The sequence below is a fragment of the Eulemur rufifrons genome, chromosome 9 (genome assembly GCF_041146395.1).
Source record: "Eulemur rufifrons isolate Redbay chromosome 9, OSU_ERuf_1, whole genome shotgun sequence".
In the NCBI taxonomy this organism is placed as follows: Eukaryota; Metazoa; Chordata; class Mammalia; order Primates; family Lemuridae; genus Eulemur; species Eulemur rufifrons.
In genome coordinates, this window is record NC_090991.1 from 10621331 (window position 1) to 10648465 (window position 27135).

At 47.0% G+C, this 27135-nt stretch overlaps 1 protein-coding gene across 2 annotated transcripts in view; it reads left to right on the forward strand.

Moving 5' to 3' along the window:
* The window catches only part of USP43 (ubiquitin specific peptidase 43), a 62125-nt gene extending 37113 nt beyond the window's left edge, over nucleotides 1-25012 (forward strand). Inside the window, exons 10-15 of one of the 2 annotated variants that reach the window (XM_069483381.1) lie at nucleotides 2583-2660; nucleotides 3487-3613; nucleotides 3721-4069; nucleotides 11316-11474; nucleotides 12735-12899; nucleotides 23871-25012. In XM_069483381.1, coding sequence (XP_069339482.1) covers nucleotides 2583-2660; nucleotides 3487-3613; nucleotides 3721-4069; nucleotides 11316-11474; nucleotides 12735-12899; nucleotides 23871-24940 — 1948 coding nt within the window. In that variant the 3' untranslated portion in view covers nucleotides 24941-25012. The remainder of the gene's footprint in view (nucleotides 1-2582; nucleotides 2661-3486; nucleotides 3614-3720; nucleotides 4070-11315; nucleotides 11475-12734; nucleotides 12900-23870) is intronic. The other variant, XM_069483382.1, reaches the window with a different exon arrangement.
* The last annotated feature ends 2123 nt before the right edge of the window (nucleotides 25013-27135 follow it).

The window sequence follows — 27135 nt, forward strand, 5'->3', positions numbered from 1 at the left end:
CCCTTATCACCTCGTACCTGGACTGCTCTGGCAGCCCCCTTTTGACTTACCTGCATCCATCCCAGGTGTCTATTATAAACCCATGTTGCAGCCCAACCACGTTCATTGCCTGCTGCTCGAGAGGAAGCCAATGCACCGAGACAGCAGAGGTTACAGCAGAGAAAGAGTTTAATGTCGCAGGCGCCATGCGAGGACATGGGAAGAATTTCCCAAATCCATCTTCCTGAGAACTTGGGAGAAAGGGTTTTTGAAGATCATTTGGCGGGCAAAGGGCTAAGGATTTGGGTCTGCTGATTGGTGAGGAATGAGCTTATAGAGTTGGGAAGCAGAGATTATCTTCTCAGTTGGGAGATTTCCTGGGCAGGAGGTCTCAAGACTGTTGGATCCGTTCCCACTCCTATCCACAGGTCTGGTTGGCATCAGTGGGTCCCCCTAGAATGCAGAGTCTGAAAAATACTTCCAAGACCAGTCTTAGGCTTTATAACAGTGATGTTATCTAGAGAAGCACACGTCTTGGGCTTTACAGTGGAATGTTATCTATAGAATCAGTGGGGCAGTCACAAATCTTGCGCCTGTCAGGGAGGACAGTGCCATTAAGGAGTGACCAGTTACCGCAGTGAGGAAGTTAGGGAACCATGGCTGGTTAACTCCTGGATATATCTACACTTTTATAAAAATCAGACATTGATTACTATTTATACCTTATGGCTTTACATCATTTTAATATAGACAGTTTCACCCTTGGGTGGCCTCCCAGTGCCCACTGCATAAAGTCCACTCTTCCAAGGGTGGCTACAAAGCCTGCCTTCTCCCCATGGCCTGCCACTCATTGTGCCTTAGATATTCTAGGACACACCCTACCCTTTACCTGCTGAGCCTTCTACCTGTAAGACCCTTTCCTTCCCATTCACCTGGCTGACTCCTGCTTGTCGGTCCCCAGATGCACCCTGGGTGCATTGTAATGATCTCTTTGTGTGCTTCTGAGCCTCTGAGCGCCTTAAGGGCAGAGTTGGTTAAGGATGTGTATTGCTTGGAGCAGCATCCCTGTGTAAATGTCAGATAACTACCGGCCTCCCCTGTTGGAATCAGAGCTGTGACTCAGGGGATGGGTGATGCTGGCGCTGTCTGGGGAACAATGGTTTCCATGCAAAGAGGCAACTTCAGGCTGCAGCCACAGCTCTGCCCTTTTTGTGGCCTGTTGTACAACAGAGTTGGAGAATGAAGATCCACCTCTGTTGTACAAAAGATCCAGTTCTCCTTTTCCATCTCATGTTTAGATTCCACTTGAAAAGTAGACTGTGGATGGAGGCAGAAAGAGATAAAAAAAGTTTTAGGGTTATTAGTAAAACTGATTAAAGAAAGGAGGTGGCTCAGATGTGAGCCCTACGTGGACTTCCACGGATGTTCCTCCAGAATTAAATGACATTCTCCCTGCACCCTTTGTCGAGGCAGAGCTCCCCGTTTGCAGGCCTCCCTCATGGTGGGAATGAGAGTTTGGGGGAAAGAGGCTTGGTGCTGGGCCTCTCTGATGTGTCTCCTCTGAAAGGAATATTTTCCCCAAACCTCCAGTGTTTCACCGGCAGGGCAGACCTGCTTCCAGGACGCCCAGGCGTGGGTGCGGGAGAATGCCAGGCTGCTCCCTGCAGGGCGTAGGAAAGAGTACTGGCCTCAGGGGGAAGATTGTAGCCGATTATTTTCTCCCAAACCCACCAACCAGATGAGGTGCATAGGGGCAGAAGGAGGCTCACAGGTTGGGTCTCCGGGTCTATAGAAAGATGAAGGGTGATCAGTGTTTGTCCCGACACAACAGGGTTCTCTGAGCCGTTGGTCCCAGACGTGTCTTGTTCCCTGATCCCTCTTGGCTCTGCCACAACTCCAGCTGGGACTGGTCAATACTCAGCCACAGGACTTTGTGCCTTCCATGAGCTCAAAACCTTTTATCCAGTCATCTTGGTGACAGTTCAGGACTCATCTGACATCCCTCCTTTCTTCTTACAACAAATTCTAAACACTCTTTTGGGTGCAGACTTTGCCACCCATGGCTTGTATCCATGTTGTTGATTTCAGGCTAAGTCGTCCACTTTGCTCTTGTCCCATCTCTTCTGCAGGTTGTTTACACTGAGATTTTCTATACATTGGAGGGTCTGGAAGGAGACTTCTTAGGTGGTGGACATGGACTTGAGGGTGTTCCTTCCGCAGCATGGTGGGGGGAAGTTAACAGCTCTCTTGGGCTTCATCAGAGTTGGGTGTTTGTGTAGGATGGCCAAGTGGAACTGCCCTTGAGACATCGAGAATGTAGCAGGGGTTGCAGTGAGACAGTTGATCTGTGTCCTTTGGTAACCCAAAGTCCTCGGAGCTCTCAAGCTCCCGCAGGATCAGGGGAGGGCATTAGGCTGTAGGTGTAGGACTAAGCCTTCAGCAGACTTAGCAACCCCCCAGGTAGCTGACTTTGGTTTACAGGCAATTTTGGATATTTCTGTTTGGAACGTGAGTCCCAGTGTTGGAGGCAGACTGCTGAGCCCTGCAGAGCTGTGGGAAGGTGGCTGTGTGTCCTCTGATGGCCTCCCTTGTTCTCTTCTCAGAGCTTTGCACCTCAAGAGGCCGGGAGGCCCTCCCCACGTCAAGCTGGCGGTGGAGTGGGACAGCTCTGCCAAAGAGCGGTGAGTTCAGCAGGATCTGCCTCCTGCAGAGTGGAGACAGGGCCTGCCCAGACCCAGCTACCCCCAGTGATTGTAAGGCATGTGCACACAGCCCTGAGGCGGAGCCCCTCCCTCTGGGACACCTTAGTGAGAGTTGTCTGTACGTAAATAACAATGACAGTAAGGGTAGTGACAGTCTTGGTGGCTGTTAGGAGTGCTAACAGCGGCAGTAGCAAATGGTTACGCAGCACTCACCCACTCCCCCGCACTCACCCCGTGCCAGTCCCTGCCCTGCGCACGCTACATACATGCAATTTATTTAGTCTTCGTCACACCCAAGTGTGGACAGTACTGTGATCCACATTTCTCAGAGGCGTGATGGGACTGAGGCACAGGGAGGTTAAGCAGTTGCTTAAGGGCACACAGCTCGTCCCTGGCAGAGCTGGGCTTTGAACCCAGGCCGTCTGGCTCGTGTCCATGCTCTTGATCACTGCACCGGGCTGCCCGTGTAACACTGAGTACACCAGCCTTACTTTGAAAAAGGACACTTCAGTCTAGTAAGCACATGTGGATCTCCTACTAGGTGCTGGGCCCTGTGCTAGAATGTGGAAAACAAAGACGAATAAGTCAAAGACTTGGTCCCTGCAGGAGCTGGCGGGGGTAGAGAGAATTCCAGGACAATAGAGTGAGCGCTGAGTCCGGAGTATGTGTGAGGTTCCCCGGAAGCCCTCAGCAAGGGCGCGGTAGCTCACCTGGCCGACGCCTTCCGCGGGGTCTGCTGAGTAGAGACTTAGAAGAAACCCCTCCTGGGGGCGCCCTGAGTGCTGTGAGTGGTCTCTCCCTGCAGCCTGTTCGGGAGCCTGCAGGAGGAGCGGGCCCGCGACGCCGACAGCGTGTGGCAGCAGCAACAGGCTCACCAGCAGCACAGCTGCACCTTGGACGAATGCTTCCAGTTCTACACCAAGGAGGAGCAGGTCCCGCCCTGGGGGTCCACTTCCCGGCCGGGAAGGGGGCTGGCTGCCTTTCGGTGGGTTGGCCGTGTGCCGCGGGGACCTCACGGTTTGGGTGGCTTTCTTTCCAGCTGGCCCAGGATGATGCGTGGAAGTGTCCCCATTGCAAAGTCCTCCAGCAGGGGATGGTGAAGCTGAGTTTGTGGACCCTGCCTGACATCCTCATCATCCACCTGAAAAGGTTCTGTCAAGTGGGGGAGAGAAGAAACAAGCTCTCCACGCTGGTGAACTTTCCCCTCTCCGGACTCAACATGGCTCCCCACGTGGCCCAGAGAAGCACCAGCCCCAAGCCGGGGCCGGGCCCCTGGCCTCCCTGGAAGGAGCCGGGCGGCCTGCCCACCGCCTACCCGCTGGACTTCCTGTACGACCTGTACGCCGTCTGCAACCACCACGGCAGTCTGCAAGGTGGGCATTACACAGGTGAGCCTCGCCCGGCCTCTCTGCACGCAGCACCCGCGGCCACGTGTCACGGCTGTGGCCTGAGCCCCAGGACAGCCCCAAAACTGGCGCTGCCCGAGTGCTGGGCTCCCTCGGGCACTCAGTGATCTGACTCCACACTCACCGCACACCAGGACACGTGCACCAGGGCAGGGGACCTGGTCCCAGCTGCAGAGCCGATGTCGAGTTAGGTTGGAGGTTGGAATGTAAAGTTTGTTACTGCCTAAGTTTTCAGCCATATCAAACATAGGAGGGTAATTATTGGAACCGAGAGAGTAACATTTATCCTCCTCTGGGATTCAACAGGAGGAATCTTATCAGATTTGGTATCTTTTTATTCTGTGGGCTACTTTTCATTTTTATTCCTCTGGGGAACTCGAGAGCAGTAGACGAATGGAAGGACGGAAACCAATAGCCGGTGGCTCTCTCAGTTGTTCATAACCATCCCTGTAAGCGCTTTTAGAAACGCTTTTAAAACTGGTCCTTTTTCTCAGTTATGTTTTCCTTCTCTCCTACCAAGGCGTCTCAATGACAGTGCCTGTCGGTGGCAGCCTCCAGGCAGTGCCTCTGCTGCATAGACAGTAGTGGGGTTTGATCCGTATGATGCTTATGGTTCTGAGAGGTTTAGGGCATAGTCCCTGCCATTGGAGGATGGTACAGACACCCAGGGAGAGAAGAGAGAAATGAGGCTGGGGACCACTTGAGTGGACAAAGAGTTGCTGGGCAATGGGCTTACACTGGGCCAGCCTGGGCTGGTCACACCTAAGGTTACAGGGGACACCAAAGCTGTCCTCAGCTCACAGGCAACTGCCTCGTTCTGCTGTGGGTGCCACTCTGTTCTCCCATACTGTCCTGTTCCAGGTGAGAGGGGTTGCCACCTTCATAGCCTCTCGCACTGTTCTGGACAGCCACTTCCCCTCTCTCTCTTCTCGAGGCTAAAATCAGCTCAGCAGAAATCCCTTCTGTCTTGGGAGACATCTCTCTTGCTGTGTCAACCTCGAAGTGTTTTACTAAGAGCACTGTAGCTGAGTGAGTCCCTGTGCACACATTAATGGTGAAAATAAGGACAGCTAGAGCCTGGGTCTTGTCATGTCACATGCTGAATGTCTCAGCTTCTCATCTCTAAACCCTTGGGGTGCACCAGTGCACAGTCACAGGGCAGCTGGAAGTAGCACAGGACGCGAAGTGTTGGCGTGTGCACTCTGAACGCTGACTTATCAAAAGCAAATCCAGATTCTTCCTAGGAGTGAGGATTAAAGAGTAAAATCCCCTTGGGGGAGGTGGTTTGGTGGCATAAGGGGCCCAATTCCTGGGAGGTTCTCCTAGCAGTTTTCCCGGGGTCTGTGTTTGTTCAAACAACGTGCCACCACCTGCCAGGAAGCAGCCTGCTTACTGCTAACACCAAGGGAGAGCAGCCCAGGAGGAAGAGGGCCCTCTTGAGGGAGGGAGCAGGACAGTGTCTGCAGCCAGGGCAGCCCCAGGTAGGATCTGGGCCAGTCGCCCTCACCTGTGCCAACTTACACTGTCTTCTTCCTCACGACAGCCCCACTTTGCATCTTAGGGGTCCAAACCCGGGCCACTCCGGCTCCAGCATCCACAGATCCCGCACTGCAGAGATGCGTGACTGCTAATATGAACAAGTCCCCGAGCTGCACAGCGTGTTGCAGTCAACTCCCTCATTTAAGTGCGGTATACCCCAGCAGCTTTGTAAGAAAGGCTGGTGGAAGCTTGGCATTTTGAGTTCTTGCTTGTCAGAAAATGCGTTTATTCCCACACCTGAATGGACATAGAATTATAGATTGAAAATTCACAGACTTTGGACAATGTTACTCCGCGGAGAAAGGGTTCTGGAATGAGGTCTTGCTATCGAGATGGGTCAGGCCTGTTTATTCTGTTCCTTTGTCTGGGATCTGTTTTTCTTTCTGGAAGCTTTCGGGTTCTTTATCATCGGTGCTTTGCAACGTCACGGGTTGTGCCTTCCTGTGGGTCTTGTTCATTCACTGCGCTGGGCACTCAAGACTGTGTGTCTGCAGATGTGTGATCTTCAGGTTTGGGAAATTTCCTTGCGCTTAGTTTCACATTTAATTTTTTGGATAGAAAATATATTACTATGGTTCAAAATCAAATGGAGGGGGGAAAAAAGGACACAGTGAACATGTTTCTTCTTACCCTCATCTCCTGTTCATTCACTCCACACCACTTGTTAGTTTTCTGTGTGTCCTTGTAGAATTTCTGGTGCTATATGCAGATATACATACAGATATTCCTAGAATTTGTGCCCCTCACTCCCATTAAAACACAAGGGTAGGCCGGGCGCGGTGGCTCACGCCTGTAATCCTAGCACTCTGGGAGGCCGAGGTGGGCGGATCGTTTGAGCTCAGGAGTTCGAGACCAGCCTGAGCAAGAGCGAGACCCCACCTCTACCAAAAATAGAAAGAAATTATATGGACAGCTAAAAATATATATAGAAAAAATTAGCCGGGCATGGTGGCGCATGCCTGTAGTCCCAGCTACTCGGGAGGCTGAGACAGGAGGATCGCTTGAGCTCAGGAGTTTGAGGTTGCTGTGAGCTAGGCTGACGCCACGGCACTCACTCTAGCCTGGGCAACAGAGTGAGACTCTGTCTCAAAAAAAAAAAAAAAAAAAAAAAAAACAAAAAAACACAAGGGTAAATACTATGTATATAATTCTATACCTGGCTTTCTTCACTTAGTTATAAATCTTGGAGATCTTTCTATAATGGTACGTAGAGAACTACGGCATTCTTTGTTTTAAGCAATTGCTTAGTATTTCATTGTATGCATGTTTCACAGTTTATTTCACCAGTCTCCTATTCATGAACATTCAGGTTGTTTCCAAACTTCCATTATAATGCTGTCATGAACAACTTTGTACATTGTATTACTTCGTGGGTATGTGAACTTTCCCCTCTGTGGTGGGCAGAATAGTGATCTCTGGAATGTGTCCAGGGCCTGTTACTACGTTATTGTGGCATGGCGGGAGGAGTCCTAGAGCTTAATCCGCTGACTTTAAGAGATGATGCTAGATTGCCCAGGCGGGGGCCAAGTATTAATAGAATCACAGGTCCTTTAAATGCAGAAGAGGGAGGTAGAAGAGTCAGAGTCGGAGTGATGTTGGGTGAAAAGGACCCAACCTCTGCTGGCCATTGTGGCTTTGAAGATGGCAGGGGGCCAGGAGCCGGGGACTGTGCGTGGCCCCCAGGAGGGGGAGAAACAAGGGGACAGGCTCTCTCCGGGTGCCTCCAGGAGGAACGCAGCTCTGCCGACACCCTGATTTCCAACCAATCAGATTTTTTACTTCCAGGACTCTAAAATAATAAATTCGTGTTGTCTAAGCCACTGAGTGTGGGGTAGTGAGTTACAGCAGCACTAGGAAATCAAAACGTTCTCCAGTACTCTCCAATTTAGCTTTTCTCTCATTTTTCATTTCCTTGTCTTTTTTTTTTTTTTTTTGGTTTACAATAGGACATTTCCTCACCTTCGTCTCCTAGCTGGGTTACTGTTTTCATTTCTGTTATTAAATTTGAACTTGTAAGTACTCCTTCTTGTCCTGGGTTTCTTTTTCAGAGCATCCTGGTTTCGTTGTTGGCCCTCACCTGACCTGGCCTTTTGTGGTCCCCGATATATCCAGTACTGGACCCCTGGGGGTGCAGTGGGGTGAACGGCCCCTTTCCTCCCTCCCTCAGCTCAGCTGCGGAGTCCCCCGTCCCCAGTCTCTGCCTGGGCTCTCAAAGCTGAGCTGTTGCTTTTTCTACTCTTATCTTTTGACATTGTGAGTTTATTCCTTTTTCATTCTTTTACTTTTTACAAGTATGGTTGTTTCACTACATTTCAGGTTTTTAGAAATCTCAGATGAAATATGTTGAGTAGGTTATGCGTTCTTATATTTCAAAGCTCACACAGCCTGAAAATGATGGACAGTGAGAGTCTTGATCCCATCTTTGTCCTTCGTCTGCCCCTCCCCATTCAAGGGTAACCACTCTTCATAGTTCCCGGTGTAGTCTCCCATGGTTTCTTTTTGTAAACATAAGCAATTGTGAGTATATTTTCATATATGCATACACACACATATTAATATCCACACACATACGTTTCATGTATTTCCTCCCCACCTCCTAATTTAAGTAAAAGTACCATTTGCTGCATTACACCTGGGTTCCCTGCCTTGAAATCTGTCGGAAATCTTTCCATATCTCCATTTATAGAAACCTTCTCCATCCTCTTCCATAAATGCACCGAATAAATGTAACAATATTAAATGTCCCATAGATGGACCTTGGGCTCATGCATTCTTTTGCTGTTACAAATATTGCTGTCATAACCGTTTGTTTGTCATTTCTGTATGTGTGAGTTTATTGGTAGAATAAATTCTCAGAATTGCCAAATATGAACAAATTCGCTTGCACAAAGGTTGCAGGAATTTGCATTCCTACAAGAGGAAGAGAATACCTGTTTCCTTATAGTCTCTCGAGTAGAGTATGCCATTAAACTTTTGGATTTTTGCCAATCTAATAGGTAAAAAATGGTGTCTCAGTGTAAATTTAGTATTTAGCTTCTTTCTTAATGGTGTGGACGTGAGCATCTTTTCATACGTTTGTGCCATTGTGGTTCCTTTCCTGTGAACTATCCGCATCATTTTATTGTTTTCAAATGGATTGTTAATCTTGTCCCCATCAATTTCTAGATGCTCTAATTTCTATATATAATGAAATTTGCTTCTTGTCTGTAATATAAATTGCAAATATCTGTTCCGTTATACATCTGTCAGTTGACTATTCCTATGGTAATTTTTTGCTGTGTAGAAAGTTTTTATTATTGCTTTTCTAGGTAGCCAAATTTGCCATCATTTCTTTTAAGCCTTCTGGATTTTGAGTCATGATTAGAAAGCCTTTTTTATTCTAAGATTAAAAAGTGTTTTTCCTGCATTTTCTACTAGTGTGTTTGTGGTTGGTTTTTTTGTTTGTTTTTTGTTTTTGTTTTTGTTTTTTTTTTGACGTAGGGTCTCACTTTCTCACGTAGGCTAGAGTGCAGTAAACATAGCTCACTGCAAGCTCAAACTCCTGGCCTCAAGTGATCCTCCTGTCTCAGCTTCCCAAAGTGCTGGGATTATAGGTGTGAGCCACCACACCTAGCCAGGTTTTAGTTTTTTACACTTTAAGTCTTGGATTTGGAGTTTCTTGATGTTCTGGAGAGAAGGGGTTCCATTTTTTCCCCCAGAAGGTACCAGTTTGTCCTAAGACCACTTCTCATTAAAAAATCTGCCTTATTCTTTCAGAGATGCCATCTACTATATCACATACTAAATTTTTCTGTTGTAGGTCTCTTTCTAGACTTTGGTATTCTGTCTCATTGGCCTCTTTGTGAGTGAACATACCTTTGGATTACACAGGACCCCGGCTGATTCCATTTCCCACTTTTCCTCCACTGACGAGGAGTCAGGAACTGTGGGTTTGTGCTTAGCCAGTGATGGGGTCTCAGGAAATCTTGAGCCTGTGTCGGAGGAGTACGTAGTCACAAAGGGAGCTGGGCTGCGTCCTTAAACAGATCCAGACTTTGTCAGGATTTAGCCAGTGCAGTCCAGGGTGAAGGCCCCATGGCAGATCTGAGTGTAGTAAGTGAGAGTCTCTGATTTCAAACTTTAGGGTATAAGAAATAACTTCCTGTTATGTAATCCTAGCGGCTCTTTCATGTGCAGCAGTTTGTGCCATGACTTCCTCGTCCATGTCAGTGCCGGGCAGTCAGCCTGCAATGTGGCAATGAGGACTCCTACTTGCAAGGGTTTTCATGATTAGAACTAACATACATAAGATGCTTCTCATATTGTGGCCTCAAACATTAGTAGCTGTTGTGCTACCGTATACTTTTACATAAATGCCGACATTACCATAGATGCATCTTTTGCTTTTAGTGGACTTTTACTTTTTTGCCATTTTACCTATCAAAATAAACTTAAAAGATGTTAAAATGAAATAAAATAATATGGTGAGGCACTTGACTAAATGGCTAAATGTCTTGACATACAGGGTTAAATTGTGACCCGGTATGCACATCCATTCATGCGTGTGTGTGTGTGTGTGTGTGTGTTTACGTTTATGTGTATATACATATATACAGGCTAACCAAAGGTGTCATGAGATAATTACGTTTACTACATGTGATATACTTTCATCTATTCTATTCTACAATAATATTTAATTTTTAAAAGATGTTTTAAAATATTTTATTTTTTAAAAGGTGCACTAATTACCAGTGTACTAATGGGCTGATGGCTTGCAATTTGGAAAACACTAAACAGTATAGAAATCCAGGATCATCACTCATTCATTCATTGAACCATTGTTTATTAAGTTTCCATTCTGTGCCAGGCTCTGTGCTAGGGCCAGAGCTTCAGTAGTGAACCAGACAAATATGAGGCCTGCCCTCATGGGGCTTCAGTCTAATTTTGGAGACAGTAAAAAGATGCATCATTTTAGCACCTTCACTACCTGACAGATTACCTGAAAGGATGATTGATTGACTAATTGAATGTGTCTGTGATAAAGATAAGGCCTCTCTGAGCATGTCCCATGTAGGCTAAGAGCTGAGGAAGAGGTAGAACCAGCCGTGTGAATAATGGGAGGAATTATTTTATGGGCATAGTGCTAGCATGTGCAAAGGCCCTGAGGCAGAAAGAATTTGGTGTGTCGAAGCAATGAGAGCCTGGAGGGCAAGGAGGAGGATGTTTTGTTGTAGTTGTTTGGGAGGTGGTAAGAATTGTGATTATCAACTTTCCTTAAATGTTTGACTTCAGTTCTTAGGTAGGAAAGAAGTATGCCATAATCCCAGCTGTGATTCTCATTTTCACTTTTATTGCATACTTAATCGGAGAGGCGCATTTTGAAGCTTCTTAGAAGAAATGGGGTGAATGTTGACATTATTGTCTGGCTAGATGACTTGGGGGCTCCCTTTCATTGGAGATTTTGACTGAGCAAGGGCCACAACATAAGAATTCAACTTAAAATATTAACAACACTTTTTATCAGTAAGAATCTGGGAGTATAACTTTTTGATCTTTTCTGAGTCCAAAAAATTCATTTCTGGCCAAAATGGACTTTTTTTTTTCACTCATTCTGTGATAAGTAGGTTCATTTTTCAGCTCTGCCAGTGGGAAATGTCTTCCAGTCTTTTGGGGTTCCACTAATTAAGACTTGGGGCTTGGATCTTTGCAGCCTACTGCCGGAACTCTCTGGATGGCCAATGGTACAGTTACGATGACAGCACTGTAGAACCACTTCGAGAAGACGAGGTCAGTACCAGAGGGGCTTACATCCTGTTTTATCAGAAGCGAAACAGCATCCCTCCCTGGTCAGCCAGCAGCTCCATGAGAGGTAGGTACGGCTGCTCATGACAGGAGAGGGGATTTGGGAAGTCACTTTCAGAATTGGGAAGATGCTCAATTGAACATCAAGGACCAGGAGAGGTAGGCAAGGATCTGAAAGAGGAAGCCCCGGCTGCTGCTAGAGAAATCTGAGCACCACAGGCTAGCAGGTCATTTCTCAGGGTGTGGGTGGATATATTGTAATTCAAGAAAGGGGGAAAGAATGCATTTTCGTATCCGGGGCTGGTGACACTTGGCAATGTGGAATCCCATATTCCTAGTCTCACTCCTGTCTAGCCAGATTCAATTTTGTTTATTTTTTATTTTTTATATTTTTTGAGACAGAGTCTCGCTCTGTTGTTGGTGCTAGATTGCTGTGGCATTAACCTAGCTCACAGCAACCTCCAACTCCTGGGCCGAAGAGATCCTCCTGCCTCAGCCTCCCGAGTAGCTGGGACTACAGGCACGCACCACCATGCCTGGCTAATTCAGATTGAATTTTAAACCCGTGTTTTTCCTGTTAGAAACGGAGGGGCAGTTATAATGGATGCAGGGCCTTTCTAGGAAATGTAGGTACTTAATTGCACCCTAGCAATTCATTTACTAGACAGCTTCAAACTTGCTTGGAAATCTAGAGGAGAAAAAGAGCACCAAAGTTGACTCTTTTGTATGACTTGTTTTACTCTACAAACCAGCCGTCCTTATCTTTGGGATGAGAGAGCATTAAAAAAAAATTAATCAGATTTTTTCCTAACAGTTTTGAAAAATGGTCTGCAGGTCTAAACCAAACCTATTAAGATAATGTCTCCCTGCAGAACAAAGCGTAGACACCCTTAATGCCCATTGTAAAAAGAGTCGGTTTCCCTAAACTTGGGGTGCACTTCTGTGCCATACCCTCTTGCATGTTCTCCTGTGGGAACTGGGTCGTGGTGCTGGGGATACACTGCTGTTTCCCTGGCTTTGGCTATCGCTGTGAGTACTGAAGTTCTTTGGCTTTGGGAAAAACAAAAACACACAGAACATATTTAGGAAGCCAGAGTTGGCGACAAGTCATTTCACGGAAAGGATTTCAACACTCAGGAGCATACCTTCCATTCTGAGCCCAAATGCCTTTCCCTGAACGTTACGCTTGGTCACGTGGTAACAGATCTCCTCTGGTCATTACCTTTGGTTTCTGTGGTTCTGCAGTTCCAGGGCTGACCGGTGGGGTGGGCGGGGATCTGGCCTTACCGAGCTGGGCGCAGCCTCCCTCCCTGTGCTTCCCCTGCAGGCTCCACCAGCTCCTCCTTGTCTGACCACTGGCTCATGAGGCTTGGGAGCAACACCGGCAGCACGAGGGGCAGCCTGCTGTCCTGGAGCTCGGCCCCCGGGCCCTCCTTGCCCCAGGTTCCCGACCCCCCTGTCTTCACAAACAGCCTCTGCAGTCAGGACAAGGGTATGTTGGTGAAATTTGCTGATTTCATTTTCATTTTCCTTTTCTGTAAAGGCTCGTTCGTCACTCACATAGGGTCTCCCGTGACCTGCCCTCCAGCCACAGGTGCATCCTCTCTCTGCCCCATGCAGCTCACTGGCTCACGGGGAGGACAAAACTTAAACAAGGAAGCTCTTGCAGCGATGGGCTTTAAAGCAGGGATAAGGGCGAAGAGGTGAATAATCAGGGGAGAATATAGCGAGGCCAAGGGTGGGCAGAGGATGTGGAGGCCCCCGTTAGATAGGGTGGGGTGGGAAAGACCTTTCTGGGAGGTGACACTGAGTGAGTGAGAGAGTGACTCAGGAGAGGAGCTGTCCAGGGTGCAGGCGATGTGTCCGAGGGCCAGAGGAAACCAGAGCTGTGGCCGGAGCAGAGAGTGAGGAGGTTGACAGGGGCCGGGTCATGAGGGACATTTTGGAGCATGGAATGAAGTTTGGACTTTAGTGGAGAGATTTTTCTTTTATACTTCTGCTTTAATCATCTTTTACATTGATACATAATAATTATACATATTTATGAGGTACATGTGTTATTTTGATACAAGCATACAATGTGCAATGACCAAATCAGGATAATTAGGACATCCATCACCTCCAACATTTATCTTATCTTTGTGTGGAGAATGTCTCAAATATTCTCTTCTAGCTGTTTTGAAATATACAATAAATTATTAACTATCGTCTCTGTACCGCGCTATTGAACACTAGAACTTATTCCTTCTATTTAACTGTATGTTTGTAGCCATGACCCAACCTCTCTGCATCCCCTCACCCCAACCCTTTCCAGACTCTGAGCGCTGTTGTTCTGCTCGCTAGCTCCACGAGATCAACTTTTTTAGCTTACTGGAGAGTTTTGAACAGGGAAGCAGCTGATCTGATTTATGTTTTTAGAAAGTCTGCCTTGGCTGGGCAAGAGCGGACGTAGGAAGGCCTGTTAGGAAGCTATCGTGGTTCTATCCAGGTGGGGGAGAGGGTGGCTTAGACTGGTGTGTGAGGTAGGAGATGGTCACACCATGGATGTATTTTGAAGATAGAGCTACCAGGATGTGCTGATACTCGGTGAAGGAAAGGGAACAGTCAGGGACCACTCTTTGTTTAGGGTCTAAATAGGTGGATAGTTGTGAGTTCACGAGATGGGAAAGAGCTGGGTAGGAACAGGGTCAGGTTTGGAGGGAAGTCAAGAATTTTTTGACATGTTATTTGTGAGATTCCTCTAAGACATCCACTTTGACGCGATGACTAGGGAGTGGAGATAAATATTTGAGAGCAGTCAGCACGTGGATGGAATGGAAAGCCCCGGAGCTGGCTGAGCGCCCCTAGGGAAATTGTGAAGATATAGAAGAGTGAAGACCTGAGACCAAACCCAGGAGCCCTCCAACACCCGGGGGTTGAGCAGAGGCAGAGAGGCCAGCAAAGGAGCCGAGAAGGCGCAGCCCACCGTGTGGCGCGCTGCTGTGGGCAGAGTGAGGGGAGGAAGGGTAGGTGAGCCCCAGGCTGGAAGGTCACAGTCACTTGCCAAGAGCATCTGCCATGGTTGGAGAGAAGGAAGCCCGGCTGCAGCAGGTGGAGGAGAGATGGGCCGAGGAAGTGTCAGCGTGTCACCACCGAGCAAGGTGGCTAAAGGAAGGTGGGCTGGCAGTGGTTGTTTGTCTTTCTTTGCTAGCTAGGAACTAGTAGAGCACCTTAGCGTTCAGATGGCCCAGGCTAGAGGGAGAAATTGATGATAGCACAGGAGAGTGAGGGGATCACTGTAGAAACAAAGTGTGTAAGTAAGAACCGTGTGTGTGTGTGTGTGTGTGTGTGTGTCTGTCTGTCTGTCTGTAGCCTCTGTGCTCCTCCAGCCAGAAAGGGGTAACACATTCAAATTACTTTCTTAGTTTCCTTATTTCCTGTTAGCCCCTAATTTAGTTTTTTAAACAAAATTTTAATAGAAATGTCACATATAGAAATATTATATTAATATATACTTCTGATTAGTACACTTTGATGTGTGTATATTTAATATTACATATAATTATGTTGTAAATATAATTTATAGCAAAATGTACTAATCGCAAGTGTACATCTGATAAATTATCATAAAATGAACATTTCCAGATTAAGAAATACAACATTCTGGAACCTGACCACGTCGTATCTCTCTCAGTCATTGCTGTTTCCCTGTTTCCCATGTGTGAGCATTCATTCTGACTTCCAACATCACAGATCAGTTTTGCCTATTTCAGAACTTGATATAAATGGAGGTACACAGTATGCATTCTTTTTTGTTTGGCTTCTTTTGCTCAACTTTGTATTTGTGAGGTTTATATGTTATGTGTAACAATAGTTTTTTCATTTTATTTTCTTTGTAAATAAAAAAGTCAGAGATGCATAGTTCTCTGCACAGAAGTTCACTTATGTGTGTGTAAGAGAGGGAGAGAGACAGACTGTTGTCTGTCGACTATAGTTGATACAAAAGCAAAAGAGAGTGTGAAGGGTGAGGTGGGGAACCTCTTTCTGTAGGTTCACGCATGGGCTGGGGTCTGTCGCAGAGGCTGTCCCGGTGGTCTGACCTGGGGAAGTTTGGCCTGGTTGTCAAGGGAGGCACCAGGAGTTGTCAGATTTATGGATGCTTGCGTTATTTACGAATTCTCCAAAAATCCATACAAGTTTCGCTGTGGAGCAGACAGGCTGGGTTATCGCTGCGCCCTGTCCACTGCTTGGCGGATTTGCACCATTTCCCTTATCCAGATCTCCCACATTGTAAGACTAGATCATATTTTGTTTGTTTATTCTGTTGTGGTTAGATTTTGGGGTTGCTTCCACTTTGGAGCTGTTACCAGTAATACCGCCATGAACATTTTTGTTCACGTCTTTGTTATACATATGTCTGCACTTCTGTGGGGTGCCGACCAAGGAGTGGGATTTCTAGGGCATAGTGTGTGTTTGTTTATCAGCTGCTTGTTTCTTTACACTTTATGTCACCATTGTATCCAGGTACTCAACACAGTACAGCAGGTCCCGGAATAATACAGTTTCTATCAATGTCATTTTGTTACAAAGTTAATGGGGGGGAAAAAACCCAGTTCCCAGCTGTGGCCACTGTGTGTGTGGGGTTTGCCTTTTTTCCCTGTGTCTGTGGGTTTCCTCTGGGAACTCAGATTTCCTCCCACGTCCCAGAGATCAATTGGTGTGTCTGCGTGGTCCCCGTGTGAGTGTGGCCGTGTGTGAGTCACCCTGCGTGGAAGGGCATTCTGTCCAAGGAGGAGTCTCGCCTGTGCCCTGAGCGGCTGGGACGGGCTCCAGCCACCTGCGGTTCTGAACTGGAGTAAGCAGGTAAATCATGATCTTACTTGTTTTTGTGAATCTTTCTTTAATGTATGTAAAGCTCACATTTATTTCACTGTTTAATATCAGACATGTTTTGGCTCTTTATTTAGAAGTGCGGTGATGTTTTCATTACCAGAAATATGCAGTAAGAACTTAACACTTGTTTATTTCTCTTAGCCTATGAGAAAGCTGGTTTTGTTATACATTGTTGTTTTGCTTCAAGTAGTAGTTTCCAAGAACCTGTCCGACCAGGTTGTGAGGACTTACATACCTTTGTGTACCACGCTCCTGTTACATATTTACGAGTGAATAATATGATGACAGAATCTTAAAGCCACAACTGGTTTCAGATTATCACTGAGTTCCCCCTTCTGGTTTACGATGGCACATGTATCACAGTTCAGTTCATTATTCCGCAGTGTTTGGCATTTTGGCTGCAGTATTTGACTATTAGACATGATGCTGATAGCACGTACGTGCATCCTGGATGTGTCTGATTTCTCTAGAATATGTTTCTGTGCAGGCATGCTATTGAATGCAGCATGTTTGGACTTGCCCTGTCTGGACATTTCTTTTCCCCTTAAGTTTTCCATTCAAGATAGTGTCTATAAAACAAACAAAAAAGATGTTCTTTTTCAAGATTGTTCATCCCTGTTAGCACACGGCCTATGACAAACTCATGAATTCCCCCCATCTCTGTCTAATGACACAGTGCCTCAGGCCATCTCTCAGTTCTCCTAAGGAGAAATGTGTTTGTCATCCTCCCAGGAGGAGGCAACTTCAAAGGATGGCCCAGGTTTTCAACGTGGTATTCCGACAGGCATTAGGCACAGTTCTAAAGACTCTGCAGAGACACAGGGAGGGTTAGGGAAGGAATGATAACCGTCCTCCAAACCCTTGTGGGCATTTTACTTACATTAGCTGACTTAGTCCTCAAAATCCCTGGAAGAGGTGAAATTATCGCCCTTGTACAAAGGGGAAAGCTGAAACTTAGAAGTAAGGTAACCAGTGGCAAGCTGACCCCTAGGAAGTGACAGGGCTGAAAACAGACCTTAGGAGTCCTTGCTCTGAGGCTCCTAAACATAAATTCCAAATTAGGGTTTGCTCCATTCGGATACTACCAGAGTCTTGCTTCCTAAGGGGGATTTCTCCCTTGGTGTTTAAATAAAATGGTGACAGATTTTGTTATCTGTTTGAGAAGCTCTGAAAAATCTAACCTTATTTTCTTGTGATTATTAAAGTTGGGCAAGAACAAAATCTGTCGTACAGGTTTTCAATAGTGGTTGGTACGACCTCTTCTCCCCGCCCTCATGGGTTTGGGAATAATGTAGGAGAGGTTTTTTTTTTGACTGTCAAAATTAATAGGGGTGACTACTGGCATTTGGTCCCCAGAGGGCAAGGATGTTGAGTGTTCTGCAATGCCCAGGGATGGTCTCATTCAGTAAAAAATTGTCCTTACCAAAGACCAGTGGTCCTCTGCAGAGAAACATTGACAGTCTGAGACCACCATCTTTCTGGTGGCTCTGGTTATAGGACATTGTAATATATTAAATGTAAATTGCCATTTACAATAAAATGAAGGGATTCAAGTTTTATGGGCACTGCAACTTATATAATTGAGTTGGGTGTGGGGGAAGACTCTAAAAGAAGAAGAATATAAAAACACTTTAGCAATTTTTATGAAAACATGAACCCATAAAAAAACTACTGGGGGTCCCTCCCAGAGGCCCTTTGTCAATAAGGGGCCCTGGGTGGGCTTGGACTTTCTTAGCTTCTCAGTGTAGGTGCCTCTGATGGTAAATTTCCTCTGCGCCTTTTACTGGGCCTCAAAAGTTTTGTTTTTATCTTTTTTTGGCGCTTTCCAGATAGTATTTCAGTTTTGATTTCTTCTTTGATTTAGAGGTTATCTGAAAGTTCCAAGTATTTAAGGATTTTTGGTCACCTTTTTATTCTTTTTTTCTGATTTTGTATATTAGGATCCAAGAATGTGGTTTTCAAAAATTATTCCCTTTTTGTGATCAAGTACATGATTATTATTTTGTGAATGTTCTCTGTACATATAGAATAATGTATGTTGTCTATTTGAGGGATATGAGCTTTATAACTATTATATTAGGTGAGTTGATTATTTATTCAATCCCCCTTTAAATATACCTTCTCTAGGACTGCCTGACTAGGAAGGAGATATACTGAAACCTTTCTGTATAGGGGTATTTTTAATCAAGTACTCCTTGAATTTTAATAATAATTTTTGCCTTATGTTGTTAGCTGCTTTGTTAATAGGTGTTTGTAAGTCTATGACTATTAGATCTTCTTTAAAAATTGTGCTTTTTATCATTATAATATCATTCTTTATCCCATTTAATGCTTTGAACCTTAAATTCTACCTTGTTCAAGATTAATAATTCCACCCCTTCCTTTCTGTTTGTTTGCATTTGCCTGGTGTCGTTTTGCCCTTCTCTTTTGCCTTCTGAATCTTTCTTTTTAAGTTCGTTTTAAGTGGTTTTTTATAAACAGCATGTTGCTGGGTGTTTTTGTTTGTTTTCTTGATGCCAGAAATTCAGAGCCTGTCTTATAATTGGAGTATCCATACTTCACATAACAACTGCACAACTTGATTTCATTCATGTCACTTTTGACAATGTTATATTACTTGTTTCTTCTTTTTGCTCGTTTTTGCTGCTTTGGTCGTGTTGCTCTTTGTTCCTTGTCCATTTGGAAGTTTTGCTGTTCATTTCCATTTTGTTCATTGCTACTTTCTCTTTCCCAATATTTAGAATCCACCTGTTTCCCACGGGGTGCCGCATTTCACCGCTGCTTTCTCCTTTCCCCTCAGCAGGAGGAGAAATGTATCGTGCTCCTGTTGTCACTCTTTTCCCTGTCATTCCCCCCAAAATGAGAGCTTTGAAATGCCTTCACAGGCTCTCTCTGCTCTGTGTCGGGAACTCCTAGATTTTACTGAGATGATCTAGTACTCTCTGTTCCAGACTGTGGTTATTGTCCCCTTCACAGTGTTTACTTAACCTTAAGTGACACATTCTGAGGCCACTTGTCCTTCTCCATTTCGTGTGGCTGGTACATGGATGGCAGGGGCCACTGTGCACCACTGTTTTTTTCCTCTTTGTCACCCTCTGTCTTGAGGTCACGGTTCTGATTCATTAGTGTTTGGTCAGAGCTCTTTCCTGGGTATGTGTGATATGTCCTCAAAGTCTTCGCATAGCCGCAGATATTTGCTTTCACCTGCGAGAGAATGGCAGCTTGGCTGGTTGCAGGACTCTTGGGTTGCAACCCTTTTCTCTCGGCGTCTCTAGCTGTTTTCCCACAGCCTCCCATGCCCCAGGGTTGCAGGTGAGAAGCCCAGGCTGTTCCTTTTCGTGTGAGAGTCATTTGTTCTTTCAGGACAGCAGCTTTTAAGATTCTCTCTTTGACCCTGTGGTTTAGAAATTCTACTAGAATATGCCCAGGTCTGTGGACACAGAGAAGTTGGGGTTTCCTTTCCCTCTACAGACTCAGGCCAACTTTAGGGAAATGTTCCTTTATTTTTTGCTTAATTATTGTCTGTTCTGCTTTGCAGATTCCTGTCGGGTCTCCTGGATTGGTCTTCTCAGCCTCCTGCCTGTTTCCTTGTGTTTTCTATCTTGTGATCATTTTGCTCGTATGGTGTGAGCTGTCTCTGTCACTTTATCTTTCAGGCCACTCATTTGGGTCTCAGCAGGAGTCCTGTGTGGCTTCAATTCACATACTGAATTTTAAATCCAGAAAGTCACATTTTTCAGTTCCCAGTTGTTCCATACTTGAGTCTCAAGGATTATTGATGATTTTCAGTTGTCATCTGTTTCCTCTGATGGCTCTGTTTCGTGAGGGCCTTTTCTGACTGTTCTGTTTATTTTTCTTCTCTGACTGCTGGACCCCCTTATGTGTTATTTTTTCTTTTTCTGCCCCCTGGGGCTCTGGTCCGCCCTCTCTTGAGTGGTGGTGGTTCTGGGAGTGAGGGAAAGGGCAGTGGCTTTGGCTCCTGAGGGCTGGTGGGGTGACATCTAGACTTTCTCTTCCCCAGCCTTGTCCTGCTGGCTTAGCCTCAGAGGTGGAGGGGTCTCAACTCATCTGTGAAGCTTTTTCTTATCTTCTAAGGGACCAGAGGAAAGTTTAGGGGTCAGGTTTGCCTCAGGGTGCACTCTGACCTCCACCCAGAAATGGTCACCAGGCTGTGAGGAAATTGTAAAGGGCACAAGAGATGTTTAAAAAGAAAACAAATGACAACCAAAACAACTAGGGACAGAAAGGTCCTATAATTGTTTCTGACACTGAAAGCTGGAGACAGAGATGTCTCTAGACACAGACAGGGGCTCAGAAGGTGAGGGCTCTTAGTGTGTCCCCTTTTCTTCAGCCAGAGCAGTTTCTTTGCTGTGTCCCGGGCCTACCAAGGTTGCCTCTGCCTCAGAGCCTTTGCACCTGCTGCTCTTTCTGCCTGGAGCCTGTTTTCTCCAGATCTCCACATGGCTCCCTCCCTCCCTCGGGTCCCTCCTCAAATCACACTCATCACTCACTTGCCACCCTGTGTCCCCTTACCCTGCCTTATTCTTTGTTATAGCTCTTGTCACTACATCACATGATATCACAGAGTTTTGCTTTTGCTAAACCCCATAAGGACAGACTGTATCCCCAGCACTGGAGACAGTCCTTGGCACACAGTAGGCGCTCATTAACTGTTTTCTGAATGAATAAGTGGGTGGGTATATGAGGCACAATGGAAGCCATTGGAGAGATTGAAAGCCCTGATTAGGAGAAGTCCTATTGCCCGTGGGCTAAGGACCGCACAAAGAGTCCCCTGGCCCCACTCACAACACATATTGTGAGTCTGAATTGATGGTTATATCATGAGCCAAGGATAAAAAGTCTCCTAGGAATCTAGGTGGCCACACAGGGACAGGAACAGATGTGGAGCTTCTCAGAGTGGTGTCTGCCGGCTCCAGGACGGCAGTGTCGGCGTGGGGACAGCCCATCAACTGCATAGGTGCCATCTGTGTGAAGGGGACTCCCGTGGGACCCGAGAAGCTTATTGCGCCTGCTGTGGGGCTTCCGTCACCTTCAGGAAGAACTTAACTGTCTGTCTTTAACGCGGCATCAGACTCCAGGCCCTTCCTGGTTCTCCAGCCAGACGGGCTGGAAATGAGCAAGGCCAGAGTCCTCTGGGGCTGGGGTGGGGGTTGAGCCCGCGTGAGTGCTCGGGAGTCCCTGGGCGCCACCTGAGTCTCCAGCTCCAGCACCCCGGGAGGGACACCAGGACTCGCCTCCACCCGGACAGAAGTGGGGTGCTTGGTAGCGTGGAAGCGCGTGGAGTTAGCGTGGGCGCTTTCCCACTCTCTTCTGTTCTTACGCTGTTTATTCTCAATTTTATTAAAGTGCTCTCTGGCTCAGATCCTGCCATCGTAGTCCGAGACATAGAAGGAAAGAGGATAAAGAAGGCAGGGTGCTCTTTCACCGCCGCCTTGAGAAAGCGGAGGATGGAGTGCTGTGGGCATCTGCGGCTGCCGGGAAATGTAGCGCAGGCGTTGATGTCAGCCCTGGCCTCAGACCCTTTCATAGCAGGAGGAAAGGAAGGACAGCTATTTAGGGCAGCTGCCAAGTCCTCGAACCACCTGCCAGGGCTCCGGGCGACATGCTCTCATTTTGAAAGGCTAAAAGTCACAGCTTTGTCCTCCTAATACAAAGCTTCCCTTTTTGGCCTTCCCAGGGCTGTGGGAGAGAGGGAGAAACACTTCACACACATCTCAGACCCCAGAACATTTTTTTTCTTCCGAGAGTCTGAGAATTGAACAAGGTCAATCCAAACTGAAATTACAAAGTTTTTTTGGGTAAAATTATGCCTGGCTAATTTAAAGAAATGCTTTAAAGAAAAAAAAAAAAAATCAAACATTCTTTGTGGAAAACCTGAAAAGTAAAATCCTTGAGGAACCTCTGAGCTGCTCTCTGATTCCTTCTGGTGTGCGCGGGTGTTCTTCCCTGCAGCCAGTTCTGCAGGGCGCTTGGCTGACCTGCGGCTCGCCTCACCCCCCACCCCCCCACCCCCGCCCCCGCCAGCATCCCCTGCCGCCCCTGTCCCGCATTCCTTTGCTGTCCCTGAGCTCGTCTCTGAGCTCACCCTGTGCACCTGACGATCCCTGGCCCCTCTCTGTGTTGCACATTGCGTTGGCCGTGCCACCTACAGGGTTTTTTTTTTTTTGGTGGCAGGGGTCCTGCTCATTTTTGGAGTTTCTTTGTGTCGTACTCTGTTTGGGCTGCTGTAACAGAATACTGTGTAGTGGGGCAGATTTTCAGCCACAGAAATGTATTCCTCAGAGTTCTGCAGGCTGGAAGTCTGAGATCAGGGTTCCAGCATGGTCAGGTTCTGGGGAGCCCTCTCCCAGGTTGTAGACGGCTTCTTGTGTCCTCATGTGGCGGAAATAGAACTGGCTGGCTCTCTGGCCTCTTCTTATAAGGGCACTAATCCAAGAGCTCCACCCTCATGACCTAATCACCTCCAAAGGCCCCACCTCCTTATATCATCACCTCAGGGATTAGGGTGTCAAACATATGAATTCTGGGGCGGGGGACAAAAACCTTCAGTCCATTGCACTCTCGTACCCCATGATGAAGCAGCATATTGGGAATGGCCTGCTGCGGGGTGGGCTTGTGAGGTTGACAACAGCCTTTCTCCAAATGCGTGGGACTGTCCGTGTGCCATGTGGATTGTACGTTTCAGTTGAAGATTTCTTTTTCAGTGACTGCAGGCATCATGTAAATGAAGACATTTTAATGGTGCAGCGACTGATGACTGAGAATTTCTTAAGGAAAAGAAAATACACAGCCCTGGTTATATGTATGTTCCCTTTAGAAACATTGAGATATAGGAGAGAATTAAGAAGGAAATCTGTCAGACCCAGCACCCCCACAGTCCTCTCCACGCCTTGTTGTTTTTAGTATTAATTTCTCCATCCTTGCTGGTATGTTTGCACACGTATGCACAATACACACACATATATATTTTTTGCAAGTTGGACTATGCTGTACTTTTTAGACTCTATTTCTCACTTAACAGTAATATCAAAAACTTGTTCCCAACTATATCCAGATATTGCAAAGCCCACAGCGAAGGCATGTGTGGCAGCTCTGATAAAATTAAACACACAGTTCATTTCTTCCCCCTGGCCCGGGGTAGGATACCTGAGATTCTTGCATTTGTAAGGTACAAGCACCTAATTTGACTTGGAAAAGCAAGAACATTTCCTGAGCATTCTATTGCATAGAAATATTTAACGGTAGATGGAAATGGTGTTCAATCTTAGGGCCAGATGCCTCAGAGACAGAGCTTTATCGGGTGTCTGTGCTGCCCAGGCACATAGTTACCTTCTGTGGGTCTGGCTCGCTCTGTGGCTGCATATATGTAAATGGTTTCTGTGGAACAGTGGGCGAAACCATTGCGGTTCCCCCCCGAGGGCAGGAACCCTGTGTGTCTTGCTCACTGCTGTGTCCCCGTTGCCCAGCCCACTGCCTGGTATGTCAGAGGTGCTCAGTAAATGTTCCTTAGATGACAGGTGGTGCAGCTGGAGGGTCATTTGGGTACTGATGGTCTTGGTGTCTCTTTCAGGAGGGCCGCAGTCCAGGCATTTGGTACGGGGCGTGCAAGGCAGAAGCATCAGCATGAAGGTGCCCACCCCTTCCCGAGCCAAGCAGGGGCCCTTCAAGACCATGCCCCTCCGGTGGTCCTTCGGAACCCGGGAGAAACCACCCGGTGCGTCTGTCGAGTTGGTGGAGTATTTGGAGTCCAGACGAAGACCTCGATCCACGAGCCAGTCCATCGTGCCGCTGCTGACGGGCGCTGCTGGTGAGGAGAAGTCGGCCTCGCCGAGGTCAAATGTCACCGTGTCTGCTAAAGGTGAAGAAGGTGGGCGAGCCAGCGAAAGAGGACTGGCCGAGGTGCCCTGTCCCTCGGGCCACCCCAACCACTGTCTGGGCCCTGGAAGCTCAGATGGTCTAAACACAGCAAGGAAACTAAAGGAGAATGCAGGCCAGGATATCAGGCTTCCCAGAAAGTTCGACATGCCCCTCACTGTGACGCCCTCCATGGAGAACGAGAAAGCAGCTCGACCGGAAGGCCAGAAGGCCACGAACTGGAGGGGAAGTGGCCAGGTGGGAAGCAGGAATGGCCTACCTTCCCCCTCCACAGGACTGTCTGGAAACAGTAAGGACAGTTGGCGAGGAACCTTAGCCAAGACGAGGGCTAATGTGGAGGAAAGGGACTCTGAGGGGGACAGACCCCCGCAGGGAACACTCACCCTGCTGAGGTCTGTGTTTTGGAAGAAGGAGAATAAGAGGAATGACAGGGCAGAGGTCTGCCCCCCGGCACCCCCAGCGTCCCTGCTGAGTGGCAGGCTGAGCCCCGCCATGAGCGAGCAGGCTCGAGGCTCATCTCCTTCCCTCCGGATCCGAGAGAGCCTGGCCAGGGGCCTGGGCAGCCATCTCGAGAGGGACGTCCGGTCGGCCCCCAGCTCTCTCCACCTCCCTCGCAAAGCCGGCAGGCCCCCGAGAGGCAGTGGCCTTGGCGCATCACAGAGGAGCGTTCTGGGGGAGCAGACTTCTTACGGCACCTTGCAGAAGGTCAAATACCACACTCTGTCCTTGGGCCGAAAGAAAACCTTGCCAGAGTCCAGCTTTTGACGGAGCATTTCGGGATCTTGTGAAGCTGGCGTTCTTGGGACTTTGCACTGAGTAGCTGTGGGCGAGAGTGGGTTTCTGGGAAGCCTATTGTCTTGTGATCTCCACGTCTAGACTTCCAACACCTAATGTCCAAATACTCCAGCGTCTGTGTACCTTCCTGTATTGTTGGGTGCTTCGGTTCAGTCTGGCCACGAGAGGATGCTATTGGGTCAGTATTACCAGTTTCAGGGAAGAACTGACACCCCTAAGATCTGGGTGTGCGCAAACCCCAGCGTAGCTCTGCGGGTGAGCCTGCCTGGCTAGTAAGAATCTTCAATGTAATGTTTGATGTTGTCGTTGTCTTCTCCTTTTCCTTTCTTTTTTAAAAAATAGTGGATTTAAAGGAAAATTTTTTCCTTTTAATGCTTCTCTGGGATAAGCATGAAAGATGCCAAAAAAGAAAAAAAGAAAAAGCAGTAGGGATGGTGAGGCAAGATTCTAGGAGAGACACATGGGAGAGAAGAGACTGAGATTTTAGGTGAATATTTAATATATAACAAAATAATTGTATTAAAGTTTTTCAAGTTATTAATATTTTAAAAAGATAACTATTTTGATACTAGAAAAAAATGAAGTTCTTTTTTTAATTCAAGTATGAAATCTATGTACAATTTTAATAAAATCCCATCAGTGAAACATTCAAGTGGCTATCTGAATTCTTCAAGCTTGATAAATGACCTGTTTTTTTTCCTGTTGCATAAACTCAGTTCATTGCTGTCCGTGTCGGAAAGTAGTTACGAGACCACATCTGTGAACAAAGATGTTAAAGAAAAACAACATATATATATATAAATAGTTACTGCAGTTCTTTCTGAAATCTAAAAGTGCTTTTAACTACAGGGCTTGCTGTTTCCTGAAGAAGTGGCAGCCTCCTTAGGCTTCTCTCTGGAGGGCTTGTGCTTGCGAGGACCTAGAAATCTGTGCCTGTCTTGCGGACTGGCCCATTTCCTAAAACTTTGCACACTCTACTGTAGCTGTTCTTACAAATACCCTCTCATGGCCGGGCGCGGTGGCTCACGCCTGTAATCCTAGCACTCTGGGAGGCCGAGGTGGGCGGATCGTTTGAGCTCAGGAGTTCGAGACCAGCCTGAGCAAGAGCGAGACCCCATCTCTACTAAAAATAAAAAGAAATTATATGGACAGCTAAAAAAATATATATATAGAAAAAATTAGCCGGGCATGGTGGTGCATGCCTGTAGTCCCAGCTACTCGGGAGGCTGAGACAGTAGGATCGCTTGAGCTCAGGAGTTTGAGGTTGCTGTGAGCTAGGCTGACGCCATGGCACTCACTCTAGCCTGGGCAACAGAGTGAGACTCTGTCTCAAAAAAAAAAAAAAAAAACAAATACCCTCTCATTTCTTACTAAGAAGCTGCTAAGCCTGACCCCAGGCCTGAGGCTCAACAGATGAGGTCACTGGTGAGTCTGCACTTAAACAGTCCATTTTTTTAGAAATACTTCCTTTTTGATGGGAATCGTTTGTTCAAGACATCCGACCCCAAGAATGAAGTCTTCCCCCATATATACAGCACGACTCAATGGCATGGCTCTGCTATTGTTTTTTTTTTTTGTTTTTTTTTTTCTTAAGAAGGAAGAATGAGGTCCTTTTTTTGACCCCAGTGAGAGAGACAACTTACCTATGATCTAAGCAATAGAAGATAGAAATCACTGAGAGCCGGAAGACCTGCCCCCCCCCCCCCCCCCCCCCCCGCCCCCAGCTGATCCCTGAGGCCTGAGGGCAATACTATACCAGAGAACTGTGTGTTTGCATTCCAGAAGAAGTTCAGGTTCTCTTTGAGTCTTAAATTGATGTTCTCTTAGGCGATGTGGAAGACCTGGTTACCCATGGGTTATAGGAGGCTGGGAGTCTTTCTGCTTTATCTGGTTCTTTCTCCTGTCTTGACTCTCAGAGCAATTTGTCACATTTAGTTTCCATGCTCTTCCTAAGCTCAGCCTCACTTTCTCTGTCCTCAGAGAGACTGGGTTGTAACTCAGACATGCATCCCCAGGCTCCTCTCCTGTAAGGACTCAACCTTTAGCATGCCCTTGCATTGCTGGGATGTCATGAGAGGGTCCCGGTCGTTAGCAGTGTTCTCTGTAATGCACCACAGATTGGAGCATTTACGCCAGGCTTTGAACTTTAGAGGTTTAGGAAGAAG